The 19,583-nt window shown below is 40.9% G+C and overlaps 1 protein-coding gene across 1 annotated transcript in view; it reads right to left on the bottom strand.

The window, feature by feature from the left end:
• Positions 1-4,188: 4,188 nt before the first annotated feature.
• Positions 4,189-19,583, bottom strand: part of LOC126399584 (testican-2-like) — a 109,383-nt gene continuing 93,988 nt past the window's right edge. The window contains exons 9-11 of the mRNA XM_050059662.1: positions 12,219-12,281; positions 9,670-9,807; positions 4,189-7,467 (exon numbers count right to left, since the gene is read on the bottom strand). Coding sequence (XP_049915619.1) covers positions 7,322-7,467; positions 9,670-9,807; positions 12,219-12,281 — 347 coding nt within the window. The 3' untranslated portion in view covers positions 4,189-7,321. The remainder of the gene's footprint in view (positions 7,468-9,669; positions 9,808-12,218; positions 12,282-19,583) is intronic.

Raw genomic sequence — 19,583 nt, 5'->3', positions numbered from 1 at the left:
GTCATCGAGTAAATAAATCTCTCCATATGTATATATAACATATATATAACCATTAAAATGCAAAGTAATTAATATGGTTAAAACAGCAAGCCTAGGGAGTTAGCACTTTCGCAATTAATTGTTTTGTGTACTATATCATAACTTATTTTAGATCAATTTGTTTTTGAGATTTGTATTTTTTTGTTTGGGTGTTTCTCAAGGTCCAGGAAGGATCCTTAAATGGCTGAATTTCAAGGATGCTACATCATAAAATCCTGCCTAATGACTGGTCCAATGTCAAGGATCCTTCAAATTCTACCAAGGACTGAGCCCTTCATTCAGACAATTTTCAAGGATGTATGTGTGTATCCTCAGCAGGTATAAAGAACCCACAATTTTTTGCAAACTGTTTTGCTGGAAATGAAGGCGGGGTCTCTTCAATGAAACTTGCACCAGTGGAGCTCGGCAGGATTTAGATAAATATGTCACTTATTTGGATTAATATCTTCAGGTTTTTATCATATAAGCATGAAAAATTATTGACAGAAACCTCTTAATATACATTTTCCAATATGTCCACTGCCAGATAATGAGATTTTTAAAAATATTGTCAGATTAAGATAAAACATAACATTTCTTAAATTATTCATTTACAGCAATGATGGAGTGCTAAGTGCCACAAACGTTTCATTTAGCCTACCTGTTTGTTTGTTTTTAAGTATAATCCAGAAATATATTCTGCCTAAAAGTAATTTGTTCAAATTTTACAACAACATTAGAGAGCGCCAAAATTATCACAGTAGCCTGGAACCCCCTCAATACGCTGAGGGTTAATGACGCTCACCCGGGGACACTCGTTAGCCTGTTCCAATGCGTGTTCACTGAATGCTAGGAAGGACTCTTGCCTTGCCTTTGTAGGATCCTTCCATGGAAATACTTGTCCTCCCAAGGAAGGATCCTTGACTTTGGGAAACACCATTTGATTATACTGCACGAATTGTTTTCGAGTTTGTAAATAGATGTTTTGATTTTTTGCTGTTGGTAAACCCAGTCAGCAAGAATTCGTTCACTGGAGAAAAATAAAGCTTTTTTTTTTAACAAATTCAATGTAACACAGCGTGAGTAATACACAAATGATAATTTGAGATGTTAAGTGTTGCACATGAAACTCAACTGATAGTCATGTTATGTGTTGGCACATCACTGAGGCTTTCCTTTCATTCTCGAACATGGAGAAAGTTGCTTTTATCTCCAGGCTTAGTTATTTGATTCGCTTTGTAGCAACCAGCTATTGCAGCATGTTGCCTCCAGGCTTGTAACACCCCCTGTGAGAAGTAACCTCATTACCCCAATCCTCACTGCCCTTCACTGGGTGCCTGTCGGTGTTAGAGATGATTTTTACTTCTGGATATCTCTCAACATGTACTTTTAACTTACACAGTTTAGCCCCAGACTTTTACTCATCACTGTAGGATTGCTAATTGTATTCGAGTAAACAGACACAGACCCATTCAGTGCAGATTTTATTGCCCATATGCCCTCTGACAGTGTTGTCTCTCACATTGTGGTCATTTAGTGGTGCACCATTTGGCAACCACTCTGCTGTAATTTGTTCTTCTAGCATGAGGTGGCAGCTGAGCACCAGAATATCTCCAGCAAATATCCCCATCTGCTTCTCAGAGGCTCTGCAGCTCTGACTGTCTTCTTGTTTTTATTCCACTGCAGGCTCCTTGATTGTAGATGATGATGATGATGATGATGATGAAATTGTGTTTTCATAATGCCTTGTTAAACATAATCACATGTAATTGCGCACTGTAGCTGGCCTTAACTGTAATAAGCTTAGTAATCAGTGCGTCACACACCAGGTGGGACCCAAATGTCATGAGTAGTTGTTTTGTGTTCTACAATATTCATATTTACACCCAGCCTGGGTTTATAAAGCAAAATACTCTGTGTACACATGGATAGGGTGATGCTGGTCATAGTTGGTTCATCTTCAGTATTTGGTTTTTTTGGTTGGTTGATGATTTTTGAAGTCCTGAAATAAAAACAAAACTTGCAGTCAAGTTCCAAGTCAAGACTAAAAAGTCTCAATTAAGTCCCAAGTCAAGAGCCAACTCAAGACTGGAAAGTCCCAAGTCAAGTCCCAACTCATGACTGAAAAGTCCCAAGTAAGTCCCACATCAAGTACCAAGTCAAGACTGGAAAGTCCCAAGTCAAGTCCCAAGTAAAGACTGAAAAGTCCCAAGTCAAGTCCCAACTCAAGACTGAAAAGTCCCAAGTTAGTCCCAAGTCAAGTACCAAGTCAAGACTGTAAAGTCCCAAGTCAAGATAAAAAAAAATCCTGAGTCAAGTCCCAAGTCAAGACTGACAAGTCCCAAGTCAAGTCCCAACTCAAGACTGAAAAGTCCCAAGTCAAGACTGAAAAGTCCCAAGTCAAGGCCCAAGCCAAGATAAAACAAATCCCAAGTCAAGTCCCAGCTCAAGACTGAAAAGTCCCAAGTCAAGTCCCAAGTCAAGACTGGAAAGTCCCAAGTCAAGGCCCAAGCCAAGATAAAACAAATCCCAAGTCAAGTCCCAGCTCAAGACTGAAAAGTCTCAATTAAGTCCCAAGTCAAGAGCCAACTCAAGATTGGAAAGTCCCAAGTCAAGTCCCAACTCATGACTGAAAAGTCCCAAGTAAGTCCCAAGTCAAGACTGGAAAGTCCCAAGTCAAGACTGAAACAAGTCAAGACTGGAAAGTCCCAAGTCAAGACTGAAAAGTCCCAAGTCAAGTCCCAACTCAAGACTGAAAAGTCCCAAGTAAGTCCCAAGTCAAGTACCAAGTCAAGACTGGAAAGTCCCAAGTCAAGGCCCTAGTCAAGATAAAAAAAAAATCCTGAGTCAAGTCCCAAGTCAAGACTGAGTCAAGATAAAAAAAAAATCCTGAGTCAAGTCCCAAGTCAAGACTGACAAGTCCCAAGTCAAGTCCTAACTCAAGACTGACAAGTCCCAAGTCAAGGTAAAAAAAAAAAATCCCAAGTCAAGACTGAAATGTCTCAAGTCCCAAGTCAAGTACCAAGTCAAGACTGGAAAGTTCCAAGTCAAGTGTCAACTCAAGACTGAAAAGTCCCAAGTCAAGACTGAAAAGTCCCAAGTCAAGGCCCAAGCCAAGATAAAACAAATCCCAAGTCAAGTCCCAGCTCAAGACTGAAAAGTCTCAATTAAGTCCCAAGTCAAGAGCCAAGTCAAGACTGGAAAGTTCCAAGTCAAGTGTCAACTCAAGACTGAAAAGTCCAAAGTAAGTCCCAAGTCAAGTACCAAGTCAAGACTGAAAAGTCCCAAGTAAAGTCCCAAGTCAAGAGAAAAAAATCCTGAGTCAAGTCCCAGCTCAAGACTGAAAAGTCCCAAGTAAATCCCAGGTCAAGCCTACCAAGTTCCAAGTCAAGTACCAACTCAAGACTGAAAAATCCCATATCAAGTCCCAACAAGTTTGTTGGAAGTTTTTGTGTCTCTGTAAGTAATTTTCAACCCACACGTTTTGCATACTGCAACAAAATTATGTTTGGTATTATTTTTTTGACTGTCTCTCAGTAATGTAATGTTAGTTCCTCATGGTTTTTACCTGCAACTTGATTGGAAGCTGTTGGATTGGTTCAAACAAAGTGGATCATCTTGGAAATCAAATGTAGACTTGCTGGGAATAGTTGATTCAGGAAATGAAATCACTCTTGGCACACTTTTTAAATATAATACTTTTTAATTAAATCATAAGGCTCAAGTCAATGTGAAGTCATGAGTCACTGGTGTCAAAGTACAAGTTGAGTTGCAAGTCTTTGTTGATTTTGTCAAGTGTAAAGTCATCCAATTTGTGACTCAGGTCTGACACAAGTCATGTGTCTCGAGTTCACACCTCTGCTGTTTTTAGCTCACAAGCTGGATTTGAAAATGCGTAGCAGCCGACGTCGGTCAGTGATACATATCCTCTCCTGACTACCTTCCTACAGCGAGGACAATCAACCTGACATTATCTTACGGATTCATTTAATTTCCCCACAGGCGCTTCAGCACAGCACTTCTTTCTTTATCTAGCAGGATCATAGCAAAATTACTCATCCTTAAATACAGACGGGGATGATGTGTGACTTGGTGGCACAGTAGCCACATTTCAGCCCAATGTCTCGCTGGATGATAATAAAAGATTGAAGTCAACATACAGTTTGGCTCCAGTGCCTTTATTAGTAAAGTGCTCAGCCTAGAAGTACATTCTTATTTACTAACATGCAATACTAAAAACAACCAAATGTCTGGCCTACCAATAGCATGGATGAAGACATGGCAACGATATTCTCATAGAAAAAAATTACAATGTGAATTCAAGTATACACACAAAACTTCAAGTAATGCACACATTTTCTTTTTTTATAAACACAAAATACAGTTTTTCAAGTTGCAAACTCAGAATAAAACATAGTTGTGGCACATTCTTTGACATGATTTCAGCAGATGAGAGCGACTAGTGGTTTCTACCGTGGGTGCAGTTTGGGCCATTAAAGTACATTCTACAGGTTTTCAATAAAAGTACTGGAAATGTAGGTCCTGTATTGTGTGTATAATTTGTGAAGCATGTAAGGTTTAAAAACTGCTATGAGCTGTGGTGCACCTTTATCATTAAGGTAGCATGGAACCGTGGTAACCTGAAATCCTCGAAGCTCGCTTCACAGATCACTTACACTGGATTTATATACAGAATCAGTTTGGAAATACATAACCACATTGCACTGAACTATTTTAAAGGAGTAGGTCAAAATTTTAGGAAATACACTTGATGAGAAGATCAATACTACCCTCGGTCTGTATGGTAAATATGAAGCTACAGATGGGAAGCTGTTAGATATCAATAACTGAATATTTTGGCCACTTGAGGGCAGCAGAAACAAGTTGTGAACACAACAGTGACAAATCATTCACAAAAGATTAAAATCAGGATAAACAGTTACTCTGGCTCAGTCCTAAGGAAACAAAATCTGCCAACCAGCACCTCTAAAGCTCACAAATATCTTGTTTGTTTAGTAAGTACAAAGAAATGGCATTTTTGTGGGGTATAACACTCATGGGGAAATAAAGGTGCTATCTGGAACCATACAGGGTTCTTTAGCTTGTCCCCATAGGAGATCCTTTTTGGGTTCTGGTAAAACCTTCAATATAGATTCCACCTGAAACCCTTTAGGAGGATTCTACCCAGAACCCAACATTTGGTTATACCTACTACCATCTGTGAAAGGTGCCACCCAGAACCCCCTATGAGGGGTTTTACAGAGAACCCTTCTATGATGTAATGGGCTCATCCCGAAACCTCTCTGGAGGCTCTGTCCAGAACCTTTCCATTTTGTAATAGTACTAACAACAACCCACTAAGAGATTTCTATTAAGAACACTTTTATATTCCAAGGGTTTCATCTAGAATCCACCCAGGATATTCTACCATGAACAATGTCATATTTCAAGGGTTTCATCTCAAACCTACCCAAAGAATTCTACCACAACCTCTGTCACATTTCAAGGGTTTCATCTAGATCCCACCCAGGGAATTCTACCATGACCTTTGTCAAAATTTAAGGGTTTCATCGAGAACCCACCCTAGGAATACTATCAGAAACCATGTCATATTTCAAGGGTTTCATCTAGAACCCACCCAGGATATTCCACCATGAACCATGTCATATTCCAAGGGTTTCAGCTAGAACCCAGGTAATTCTGCCACGAACCATGGCTTATTTACAGTGTTTTATCTAGAACCCACCCAGGGAATTCTACCATGACCTTTGTCAAAATGTAAAGGTTTCATCTAGAACCCACCCAGGGAATTCTACAATGAATCATGTCATATTTCAAGGGTTTCATCTAGAATCCATCCAGGGAATTCTACCACAACTTTTGTCATATTTCAAGGGTTTCACCTAGAACACACGCAGGGAATTCTACCATGAATCATGTCATATTTCAAGGGTTTCAGCTAGAACCTACCCAGGATATTCACGTCCAGCAGTCTTAGACTTTCAGAAACTCATAAAGGGTCCCAGATGATGTGGTCCAGTGCAATCCAAAACACTCATGGTTCACAGTCACATTTTTGGGTGAAGGAGATTTCGTGAAATCACTGCTATTACTACAACCATTACTATTTCAATGTTGCAGTAGGGTTGGGGAATCGAAACTCAAGAATACAAAATGTCAAGTATTGAGTGCCTAAAAAAAAATTCAGCAGACCATGTGGTGTTGTATGGCATAAAGTGATGCTAGAGACATCTACTAAGGCAATACACAAGTAAAATGAAAATATATAAATATTTGAGGGTGTGGATCTTTTATCACCCATGCTCTGAACAATCCTTGGAGAACTCTTTCTTCAAAAAAGGGTTCTTTGGATAAAACGGGTTTGGAATGGAACCCTAAGTCTTACAAAGAACCCTTGATTAACCCGTTTTTCAAATGTGGGTTCTTATGAGGCAAATTGTTCTGGGTAGCACCTCAGCCCTTAAGCAGGAACCCTATTGGAACCCTTTTTTTTGAGGAAGAATGTATGTGCTGGATCATTTCTTTTCCTGCCGTGACTTCCTGGATAGTCCGACACATAACGCTGCATAGTGACAAACGTGTTACTGTTACACTGCTACACACGGATTAAACAAGAAGACAGCTATAAGATATAAAATGTTAATGAGTGAGCTTTAGATGTTTTGGTAGGGTGATTTTTTAAGCTCCAGACACAGCCTAGCAACTGTTTACCCATTTCCAGTCTTTATGCTAAGCGAAGCTAACAGTCTCCCTGCTCTAGCTTCATATTCAACACTAGAGAGATATTAAGCTTCTCACAAAACTCTCAACAAGACAACAATCAAGCTAATTTCCCAAAAAGTCAAAATATACCTCTAAATTCTGATCTCTAGTCATTCCAGTGGGGCGGCAGCTCTAATACTGAAGCAGTTCACACGATACAAAATTACTGGTAATCTCTATATGCATAGATGGCGGTTGGGCGATAGGAATTTTGATGGACTTTAGCTACCTATGGCGCAGTAGTCAGTGGGTCCTGCTTTTCCAGGACGGCAAAACAAAAAGCTCTGTTGCTCAAAAAACAGAGACAAGAGAATGAAGCAATTACACATATCTAAGACAAAAACTGGTCATCGTCTCATCCCTGGACCCGCCCGGTACCACATATCCCACCAGGATGATACACAACTCCATGCCTCCCCCGGTCCGATCCCAAAATCTTTTTGCTATGAGGAGAGAGCCATCCCTGTAGATTTTCAGGCCAGCGGCTGTGACTCGGCTCTCCACATGGGGTCAGACAGTTCTACCAGATGTATCCTCCATCGTCTGCCTCGCCCTCCTCCTCTTCCTCCTCTTCCGCTTCCTCTCCGGTGTCCTCTGCCTCCTTCTCCTCTTCGTCCTCCCATCCCACTCCACTCCCAAAATCTCCAGAATATCCCGCCACTTCATCTGGAGAAGGACAAATACGTGAGGAATGGTTTTGTCATAATGCCAAAACAATTAGATGACTGACAAGCAAAAAATGCCAAACATTAGCTTATTTTAGCCTCTCACATGTGAAGAATGTTGCAATCAGGTGACTATACAATGTGCAAAATTCAGATGGAGGGCAGGAAGGGATAAATCCATATACTGTGATTTGAAATAGAGGAATGTGACCACATAAAAGGGTTGGATGAACTTGCAGGCAGCTGGCATCGTCAGAAAATTGAAAGTCTATTCACATAACTTGACCAATTTGGACGAGTGGATGTGATTGTCATTACACATTACCTCGTCCTCCAGACCTCATACTTTACTACCAACCCAACTGCCAGAAAACTGAATATTTCTGCAAATCATGGATACATTACATTTGTACTTTATTTTGTATCGGATATACTGAAACTTAACATTTGTCAACAACGCTGTGATGAACATGTTGTTAGGTTTAGGCACAAAAACAGTTTAGTTATCCTTAGGAAAGGATCATATTTTGGCTTAAAACACCCACGTTTGGTGGCACAAAAGCTGCCAGAAAAGCAGGGACAGGTCGATGAAATACTCCCAGGTTCCGAGACTCGAATGCTACTGGGAAACACTGCGGTGTGTAGGTAAAAACACCAAGGTTAGAATGCCATTGGGAAAAGCCTTGATATGTTGGTGAAAAACACTGAGGTTTTGTGGCTCAAACGATGCAATCGTAAAAAAAGAAACACTGCCTATGTGACATGTCTTAACACATCACAACATTTTCTTCTGGTGACTGGGCTGGTACAACACGGCTAGCCAGATAAAAGCGTTCATGACTCTAGCGGATTATAACTACCTTGTGTGTGGTGGGGTCCCCAACTTTGGAACCAAAGAGTTATGGTCTTGTTTTTGGCCGGATGACTAAATGTGCTTGAGAATTACTGTCTTTTTATATTTCAACTCTGTACATGGATGTGTCGCTGGTGTCAGGCTACTAGCTAGATTAGTGGTTTCCAACCGGTCCAGCCACAGGGTCCAGATTTTTCCTTTGTCATTAGTTCAAGGTCCACACAGTTTAATATATTCAGCATCATGCTTGCATTTAGCCATGTCTCAAGCCAGTCTGCTATCTCTGCATTCACTTGACAGCAGAAAATGGCACTTCAAAATAAAAGCTCTGTGCTGGAAATTGACTGTACACCACCCATCAGTTGGGAACCACTGAGCTAGATAACCTCAGCTTCTATCGTCAACCATTTCCAGGGTCTGGTGAAAGTCTGTTAAAAACCCTGACACTAGCCAAAACAAAAAATATAGAAGAGTTCGTCACAGCATATTGTAATTACAAGTAAACACCAACTCAAGATATGTTTAAAGCTTTAACATTAACATTTACCTTTGACATTAGCTGACTCTGCCCCTTCCGAGTTTAGACAGTGGTTTTTGATCCACATCTGCCACCATTTCTCTGTGTTTTCGTTTGACTTCTCTCACATACTACTATTTCAGGACTCACAAGACACGTGTTTTTTATCTGATTTGATCAGCCGGACAGCTGTAAACAGCATAAATCATGGGCATTTGTGCAGCGTTGGTTGTTGTTACCTCCGGGTTGCCTGCCCTCCATCAGGACAGTGCACCGACTTATGATGTCGTATGCAAAGACGCTGACTATATGCGTTTTGGACGGCTGGCTGGAAAAATCGAGCTTTGAAAATGTGTGAGAACCATTTTCTTACATCTTAGAGTAAACAATTAACTGACTGATCAAAAGAGTAACTGACTAAAATCCAATATGAGGTTTTGAATGTGTGCAGCTGTTACTTCCCATCATATGTGCCCCCCGAATACCTTTAAAATATTCTCAAAACAAGTGAAAAACCTGCAAATGTAGGAAGAAGATTACAATTTGTTACATAAAAAACAACTTATTTAAGGGATTTCTAGAAGCGAGTGTCTATCTTATCAAATAAAAATGAATAAGGCAGGTCAGTGCATTAAAATCAAGAAACCTTGATTTAAATAAAACATGTTGAGTTGCATTGGAAAGAAGGTGAAATCTCACTGCAATGGCAAATAATTTCATGTTCTGAGAAAAAAAAAAAACAACTTCAAGGACTCACTTACAGCCTAAAATTACTTCATAAGAAGGAAATATTCTGGCTGTGTAGAGTGTGAGGAAAAGTGTTTGCCTCATACCGCAGTCAGGGTTGCCATGGATTCTGGTGCCCATCATCTCTCCACCATGCTGGTCGACGCACCAGCACTCCCCTCGGCTTTGGTCGCACTGCACTTTCCTGTAGTAGCCGTCCTCGTCGCAGCTGGGAATGTACATCCCTGCGCACACAAACATGCACACACATGCCTGGTTGTTAAATATTTATACACTTAGCACACATAGCTGCCTCATGCTGATGCCTGAGATGAGCACAGCATAAACGAGAATGCCAACACGCCTCAGCGAACCTGTGATAAGACCATCAGTCAGGATAGAGAGGCGGATTTTTGGCAGTGAATACCATGGAGACAGAGAAAGCTTCACTGTTTGTTTTACAGAAGCATGCATATGCTACTGGATGTGATTTCGTACAGTATGTTGGCGTGGTGTGTTTCCTTATGCTGTGAGAGTGGCATGTAAAAAAATGTAGTGACAGCCTCGGTGACAGAGCTCCAGTGTTTCAGCCTCCCTCAGGACACTCTTGTCAAACCCAAAGCAGTTCTCTAACAAGCACCGAACCCCCCCCCCCCCCCACCCCCCCACCCCTTTCCTCCCCTCCTCTCCACAACCGTGAAAACTAGAGAAAACACAAGCAATGAGACAAGAGGGCCTCGGGGATGGCGTGGAACATTTCTCTGGGTTTGGAGCTGAAGAGTAAAAAGCAGCTGTGTTGCATGCTTGGTAGATACTGGAGCATGGGTTTTCTCAGGGAGCCAAATGGCCGAGTTAGCCCCGCTCTTTCCTAAAGCCAGCGCTGCCCTCTAATCCCCCCCAGCCTGATTAGGACCTAATCTGAGGCGTGCGCTTGTGATCTCTTAAATGAGCCTCCTACAGCTCCTCGCCTGCAGCCTTATTACGTAAGTACACCCAGGGACGCGGAGTGAGTGCGGGGGCACATGCCAGCTCGACGGTGCACTTCATGGCTCACTATATGGCATCATGTGGCTTTGAAAGGATCTGAAGTGAGTCAGTGCTAATTTCCTGTCCAAAAGGTGCTCCTACTCAAGTGCAGTGTTTAAAGGGGACATATTATGCTTCTCCTTATTTTCTGTCATGTTTATGATGTTAGTGTGGGATCTTCATATTAAACCTGGCCAAAGTTTCAAATAACGAGCTAAATGTGTGTAGGAGAATCTGTATACTCTGTTTCCAACTGTTTTTTACTTCCAAAACAAGTTAACATTAGTTTGTGATGGATTTCTTAATGGTCATCTACAAGTGTTTACATTAGCCTGCACACACTGCTACATGTAGCAACATGCTAACATCTGGGAAACATGTTCTTTTGTTTGCTGATGTTAAGTTTGACCCAATTTCCAATCATATTCTTGCTGGAACGTGTCAGTTCATGATGATTTTGGTTTTGAAGCTTTTATTGGTGATTCTTCATGATAAAGTGCAGTTATTCTCCGTTACAGTCATTCTCTTGCAACAGCTAATCGGCTACATGTAGCTACATGCTACTATCAGGGTCACACCATGTAACCTTAGTTCCTGATGTTGTCAATTTCTCCAACCCGGTCTCACTATGAAGTCTTCAAAATCTGGTGCTTGGGCAGTGACTTCCAGCATCAGACACTGAAAAAAAAAAAGCCGCCCTTTAACGTCGGCGTGATACGCGGCTGGTGGTGTCAGGGGAAAAGCACAGTGTAATTAACACGGCTGTTACCTGCGGTTATTCCACAGGCTAGTTAATAACATGTCGGGCAGGAAATCCAAAGTGTGGGATCATTTTGAGAAGGTGAAGGACGAACCCAAGGTGATATGTAAACTCATCTTCATTGGTCGACTACAAACATGACGTATCATCTGAAACATGGAAGTAGCTACATGCCCATTAGCCCACAGCGTCATTAACAGGCGGCTCGCTCAGTGTGTGACGTGCACTTGTAGATAAAATATAGGCCTATATTAATGAAGGTTCATTAGTACGGTTTTTTATTTCTCTGTAATGTAGCACAGTGTTAACAATGTTACTGATACTATTCTTTCTCACACCTTCAACTCAAACCATTGTGTTGCCCCGCCCAGAATATATAACTTAATAATTATCGTAAACGACTAGTCAACTAAGGGCCATATATAACTTAATAATTATCGTAAACGACTAGTCAACTAAGGGCCCGAAATGATGACTATTGGTCGACTAGGAAAATACGTTGTGTGACAAGTCAAAATGTCTTCCTTGAAAAAGGCCTACAACAGTGGAGAGATGCCTAATAGTGCCAATGTAAAAGACCCGGAAATGCTGACCACTCAGAGCAGACTGGGCTTTCTAAGGAGGGGGGCTTAAAGAGACAGGCGCTAAAACAGAGTGTTGCACACAGGGTGAATGCAGGTGTTCCAGCACAGACAGTATGAGGGAAATAAAGTGTTTTCTGACCATTAAAGCATGTAAACATGTTCTAGTGGAACACTTATATAGAAGTATGGGCCTGAAAATGAGCATGATATGTCCCCTTAAAAAATCTTCAATCAAATATACCTTCAACATCACAGCACTGCTATTTAAGATAAATGATAAATTTACCAGGCTTTTTCTTGGCTGCCTCCTGCACTTGGATCCTCTCCAGCTCGGCGAGGCACGGCGGCTCTGTGAGAATCAAACAAGAAAAGTGATGACAGACGAAACCTAAAACTGCTATCCCCAAACTTTATCTCAATCAATGCTCTTCATAATTACACCTTTTTTTTTTTTGCACCGTATTGATTTGTTTAAAAAGTCTTATATTTCATTCTCTGTGAGTCTGATCGATCATCGAGAGCTTAGGTGAAAGAACATATGGATGCAGTCTGAGAGCGACAAGGAAGTGAGCTGAACCTGTCGAAGAGATAGAAATTGAAACAAAGAAGAAAAAGACACGTCGTATTGACCCCGAAGGCGATGAACCTTCCCCAGTGCTTGCAGATTTTCACAGCATTTCTATTGTGCTGGAATTCACGGCGCATTATCAATGCCTGTTAAAATAACAGTTTGTAATCATCTCTACACGTGTAGCGTGACGTCCTGTTCCAAATCATCATCATAAAACCATTATCACGTAATGGTTTATAAATACCACCAGCTAGTGATGAAAAATTGATTAGGGAGGCAGTGTCACCTATTGCACGCAGGTTAAATGCCTGATCAATGGAGCAATCGGCGTGCAAATGAGGTTACTGCCAGAAATATCCTTTATTTGTTTAGGAAAGGTCAAACGGTGCAGATGTTGCAAATGAGCACAGCTGAAGAAGCTCTGTGAGCGTAGGCAGCATCCACAGAGACACCTGATCATTTTACAACATGAACAAAATGTCAGGAACAGGGCTTCAAAAGAATGCATTTATTTCTAAATGAATATTTCAGCGCAGGGTTTTTAGATTAATTCTAAGCTCATTTTGCCTGACGTTTCTCTAAAGGGTATTAGGTGGTGAGGGCAGGTGAAGAGTGTAAAATGTTTAACTTATAGACATCACCCTGAAACTTCCCCAGTGGATTACTTACAGTCAGACAATTACTATCATTATTTGGGATCACAGGTTTTCAGAAATTTAACGTTTAAATGCAAATGATGCAATATCTAATTAAATATGTGCGCATTTGCAGTCATTTCCAGAACATTGGATGAAGCCAGGTTCAAAATTTTTGTTTAATTTTGTGGTCATATTAAAGTGCGCCAGGCTTTGAAGCCAGTTTTCATGGTGGCCAAAAAATTGAGCATAGCGTTAGTTCAAGCAGGACACGACGTCAAGCTCAGCTCACATCCCAGCTACATCAGCTGATCTCAAACAGCCCAATCAACTGATGGAGCAGCTGATTGATGGAAGGGAGTCAGCTGATAGATCACATGATTCCTTTCTATGCAACCAATTGGTGAATCTCATTCAGGGCGCCCTATTTAAACTGCTCTGGCCTGCCTACTGTTGCTGCTTCTTCTGCAAGCTGCTTGGCAACCAACCTCCACCCCAGCTCCTCCTTTTCATGTTGTGTCTGACTTATCAGTGTCATTTCTGTTTGTTATTGATGCTGCTCTCTTCTGTTCCCAGGGGGTCTTTGCTGCTGCTCTCCCTGCCTTAGGCTTTCCATGTGGGCGCATGGAAGGGCAGGGAGGTTTGCTCTCTCTGCCTCAGACTTCTTGTTTGCACGTGTAAGGGCAGACAAGTGTGCTCTCTCTGCCTTAGGCTTTCCACGTAGGCGCGTGGAGAGGCTTTTTGTGTAGGCCAGAGGATACGAAGAAAGGCAGAGAGGCCTCAGAAAAGAGCAATACCGCCAAATGTAACACTGCAAATGGAAATAAAGTTTTATTTGACTTACGTGGTCCTGTCTGAAGTGGAATTCTAATTTCTGGGTCCACCACAAGATGACTTGTGGCCAAATAGAATTTGCCCATTGACTAAGATCAATGCCAAAAAAGGAAGGGCACTCAAAGTGCAAAACATAATAAAAAGTGGTTAAAAACAGAAGCAAACGAATCAGTCCTTGACTATCAGCAGTGCTACACACACAGATTCCTACCAGGTGTGATGAATCAGTGACCTGTCCTATGAGTATTGCCAATGTATGACAGCAGAACACACAAATGTATAAAAAACCCACAACTATACACAGAAAAAAATAGGTAAATTAAAAATAAAATAAAATAACATAAAATAAAAATAAATATATTGATTGTCCATTGTACAGATGCACCCAATATAAACTTTTTTGTTGCCCTAAGTAGGCGTAGTTTCACAACAGCCCTAGAACTAATAGATGTCGCCATGGAACATCCCCAGTTGATTACTTACATGAAGTCAATTTTTTCTCATATTACAAGTTCCCTGAAATATTTTGTTTTAATATGCAAATGAGGCATCTAATTAAGTATGTGCTTTTTCCATATATTTCCAGAACACAAATGTGAACAAAAATAAATCCCTAAATGTGTATGTTTGACAAATTTTTCCACTAGTTTGGAAGGAGATGTGTTATGGACGCAAATAAACTCATCTGTGGTGTCTCGTTTAAAAATCCCAGCTCAACGTGTCACCATGTAACTCAAGTAATCTGTTATTCAGCTTTTATATGAAACCAAATAAGCTTTTTCATTTTATTCCTGTAAAAAAAGAACCATGGTTTTGGTCAAAAATAAAAAAATATTGACTCAAATCAGATCTTAAAACCATGTTTCAATAATCACTGACATTTAAAACACAAGATGGAGGGATATTATATGACCTCATAAAGCCTTGCAAAGTGCTGGCATAGAAGACATACATCTGATATCACCATAAATTCAGCCTTGCCTCCAGCTAGGCTTTTTTTTTTCTTTTTTTTTAACAGACATCACATAACCCCAATCCTGGCTTGTCTCATTGGGTCCCTGTTCGTTTTAGAATTGATTTTAAGATTTTACCGAGCACTTTAAAAGCTCATCTGGGTCCCCGCAATACCTAGCAGACACATGAGCCAGTTCACAGCCTTAGATCCTCAGGTAGTGCCCCTCTGGCTGTTCCAAAGTCGAGGCTTAAATCTAAAGGTGATTGTCTTTTTGCCATCACAGCTCCTCGACTTTGGATCGACATGCCTGAGGAGATAAGACTCGCAGAATCGGTGACATCTTTTAAATCACCTCTTAAAACCCATTTTTATAGACTTGTTTTTATGTGATGTCTTTTTATTTCCTTAAATTTTGTCTTTTTATTGCTTTTATTACCTTCATTCTTTTTATTTGTATTTATTTATGTTGACATTTTGTGTCTTGCGTTTTGCATTTTTGGCTTTCTTGTTTTAACTTTGTCTTAATTTTGTCTCCTTTATGTTTGGTTGGACTGTTTGGCGTTCTGTTGCTACATTGCCCTCTGAGTATCCTGTTTCTGCTTTTGAGTTGTCCGTCAAGGCACTTTATAAACTCTGTTTTTAAAGGTACCATATAAATAATGCAATTAGGCATTCATATAAAAGAACAATATAACCATTGGTAAATTGGTGGAAGCTGTAAAACGTAGATTTCTTTTCTAAGAATGAGCCACCGTGCATTCAGAAAGTGTTCAGACTGGTTTTGTTGTTGCTCTCTTATGCATTGTCAGCTGTGGGAGCTTATATAGACAGGTTTGTGTGTGCCTTTTCAAATCATGTCCAATCAGCTGAATTTACCACAGCTGGACTCCAATGAAGGTTGTAGAGACAGCTCAAAGATGATCAAGAGAAATAGGAAGCACCTGAGCTAAATGTCAAGTGTCAGAGCAAAGAGTCTGAATACTGAGGTTTTTCCTTTCAACAACAAACATTTCTAAAATCATATTTTTGCTCATTACGCTGCATCGAGTGCAGAGTGATGAAGCGGAAAAAATAATTTAAGGCTGCAACATGAAATGTGTAAAAAGATGAAGGGGTCTGAATACTGTCTGATCGTGCTGCTGCTGAACAGAGGAAAAACAATCTTTCAGTGGAACCTCGACACCCATATGATCAATGCTGAAGAACCAGGAGGGGGTTGATTGAAGGGAACAGTCGACCCTGAACACAATGACGCTTTGTTATTGGACTTCTGTGCTAATCATGGACCGTCTCCAGGGAACACCATGTTCAGACATGGTTGATGAGCGTACCTGGTACCAGAGGGATCAGTGATGGATCTGTGGCTGTGTGTGTCGGACACTTGGATGGAACAAGTTGTGACCATTAAAGGGATAGTTTGGATTTCTTGAGGTAGGGTTATATGAGGTACTTATCCATAGTCAGTCTCTACCTACAGTCAAGAGCAGTGGACACGACCCCAGTTTGGAGAAGCAGCAGCAGTACCGACACTGAAGCTATGTACTGCATTAGACGTATTTTACCCACTTAAAAAAATCATTATCAGTGTAAGTGTCAGGGTGATACACTGACTATGGATAAGTACATCATAAGCCTTGTTTCTACCAAGCAGTCCGGTTCAGTTCAGTTTGTTACACACAAGAATGGTTATTTTAAGCGTTTCCATGGTCAAACGTTGTGGATGGTAGCAACAGACCCATTCTATTCTGTCCAGTTTTTCGTCACCCCTCTGTTGAGGTATCTAACACATTGATCCGATACTAAAAGATGAAGCCAGAGTCACTGTAGTCTACAGATTGGTCAAAAGTGAACAGTTACTCTTGCTGTACAAGGACGTTTTTAAATATACCATTAACTGTGACAGAGACTTTAACCACTCCAGCCTGTTCTCTTTTGTTCTGAAATTTCCGCCATTTCGCCCCGTTCCGTGAATCATCAACAAGGTGTAGACTGTTCCTGGTTCACCCTTTTGCTCCTCTAAGGACGGTGGTCCTGTGGGTAACCTGTGAGGGTGTGACGTGTACTTCATGGTGTATATGGAGGGAAACAGCTCTCTCAGGGTGTCATGGTAAAGAGTGATGATACTCAGCAGAATTAAGCGTCAAGATGAGCTCAGGGCTACTGCTAAACCTCATGAGAAGGCCATGTTTGTTGTTCTGTGGTGAGGACTGCAAGAAAGCCATTGTTGGTGAATGACACCCGAACGCCTCGCCATCCTTCCTTCTGCAGAGAGGGCGAAGCTAGCTACCAGCTAATAACGAGCCAAGCTACGATAATGTTAATACGCCAGCATGTTCCCAACTATGGTTCAGAGCTGGTAAGCTTTCACTAAGAGGCTGTGGAAATGCTAAACAGATCTAGCTTTAAAGTGATAGTTCAGGTTTTTGGACATGAAGTTGTGTGAAACGCTGACCATCTGTAGCTCTGATGTGACGGTGTCACTACTGTCAACGAGCCTCCTGCTCTGAGAAATGACCGTAGCTTACCGGAGAAAAAGTAGTTCTGAAGATATACGGGGGACACGTAACCAAAAGGTTACTATACTGAAAGTGTGTGGTGGAAACGCGGTTATACAACCCCACTTCAAAAAATCCTGACTATCCCTTTAAACCAAGGGTGAAAAACAGTGTTGAAGGCAGCTTGAAGATGGAGTCTTTTTAGCCCAAAGGAACTGTATATCAGGTAAGGACTACATTTTCTGCAGCACGGTGGAGAGTCACAGCTCTGGTGGGACTCTGTGGGCAGAGTTCAGTGAGGCCACTAAAGAAGGACTTTTGATTTGCCAGAAAGTGATTCTGGCAAACTGTCAGATGACTCAGATAAAAAGAGGTCTTGTCCAGATTGTTCTCAGCAGGAGGGGAGAGATGCTGATCGTGTCTGGGAATATTGTCAGACCTGTATAAGCGGCGGTAGAAAATAGATAAAATGGATGGAGAATTCAAGCATAAGTTTGTACAAACTGCTGAAGGTTAAAGAGAAGCAACAGACAGACAGAGTGTGCTTTTGAAGATGTTGATTAGGCTGAAAAATCCCGCTTTGAAATAACAGCCTGTGGGCTTTCAGGCTTGGTTAAAGGGATAATTTGACATTTTGAGAAATATTCTTATTCGCTGTATTGCAGGCAGTTTGATGAAAAATTTGATACCACTTTCATATCTGTGTGATAAATACGGAGCCAGAGCCAGGAGGCGATTAGCTTAGAATAAAGACTAGAAGGTGGGGTAAACAGCCAGCCTGGCTCCGTCCAAAAAATAATATCAGCACCTCTAAAGGTCACTAATTAACACAATATATCTCCTGTGTTTAAGCCCTGGACAAAAAGAAATGTAAAAATGTCAGTTTGTGTTTTAGGAGCAGCTAAGTGCTGAAACCATTTCTTAGCTTTAGAGAGGCTGAGTACTGAATTTAGATAATTAAAGGCACTAAATGAATTGCTTCAGTTCTACTGAGCCAAAAAATGGCTTGTCATTTGGTCCCTAAATTCGATGCTGAAGAAGTAAATGTATCAATGTGTAAAAATAAGGCTTCAGATAACATATCAATTATGAATCATCCATTTGATCTAGCTACCGACAGACAGCACAGTAGAGAGGGTGACTTACAACACCTGGCATACAGACACAACACCACTTCATCTTGTTAAAACAATACTCACAATTTGGATTAACTTTTATGAAAAACTTTTGATTCTTTTGATCTAAGGACCCTTACAGTCTAAAGGAATATGAATAACTCACAGGGTAATCGAGGAATGGGCACGTAATTTGAGGAAGCCAACAACCAGGTTTTATATATCTGAAGAACTTCTATTAAAAAATAAACTGCTAATCAAAATGTGTAGCCACACCGGGCTAGCAAAAGGGACTGGGCTTTTAACTGAAGTTTTATGGTATAACCCACCAAATCAAGCGCCAGTGATTTGTGTATAACCCACGTTTTTGGGTAGGCCACAATCACGTCACCAATTAGATGGGAGGCAGTTTGAGGTGGTGGATGGATCACAAAACACAGGACTTTCCCCCAGGAGACAGATGTTAAATACTCTGAGTAATTTTAAAGTACGTCCTCACCATGTTTCTTCTCCTTAACCTAACCTATGTAACTGTACATTAAGTCGGTAACATATTTGATGGGGTGCTACTTCAAAGGATATTACCGTATATGAACTGTTGCATGACAATAAGTTGAACTAATGAGCTGAAACTGTTGAGACACACGACTTAAACCATGTGGTAAGCAGGTTTATACATATATTATGAAACTGCTTTCAGTGTGTTACAATGCCAAGGAGCTTAAAAATAAGTTTAGTTTTGTAGTTTTCTTTTTGTTTGAATGGATTTTATAAAGTTGGTATTAAAAAAATATCATTCAGGAACCAGTATCAAAGTCAAGTTATAGGTAACAGTATCTGAATTTTTGAATGATACCCAGCCCTGGAGAGCTGGTGCTAGTGTTCATAGGTGTATTTTCAAACTTTGGACAAAGCCAAGTTAGCTGCCCCCCTTCCTTTACCCCGGAGTTTTTCGACTAACGGAAGTGCAGGGGCCTCGGCGATCGCTCACGGCCTTCACTTCCGGCGGTGCCCCCAGGGAATCGCCGTGTTGTTTACAAATACTT

This window comes from Epinephelus moara, chromosome 13 (genome assembly GCF_006386435.1).
Source record: "Epinephelus moara isolate mb chromosome 13, YSFRI_EMoa_1.0, whole genome shotgun sequence".
Classification (NCBI taxonomy): domain Eukaryota; kingdom Metazoa; phylum Chordata; class Actinopteri; order Perciformes; family Serranidae; genus Epinephelus; species Epinephelus moara.
This window is presented reverse-complemented; position numbering and strand designations above follow the sequence as displayed.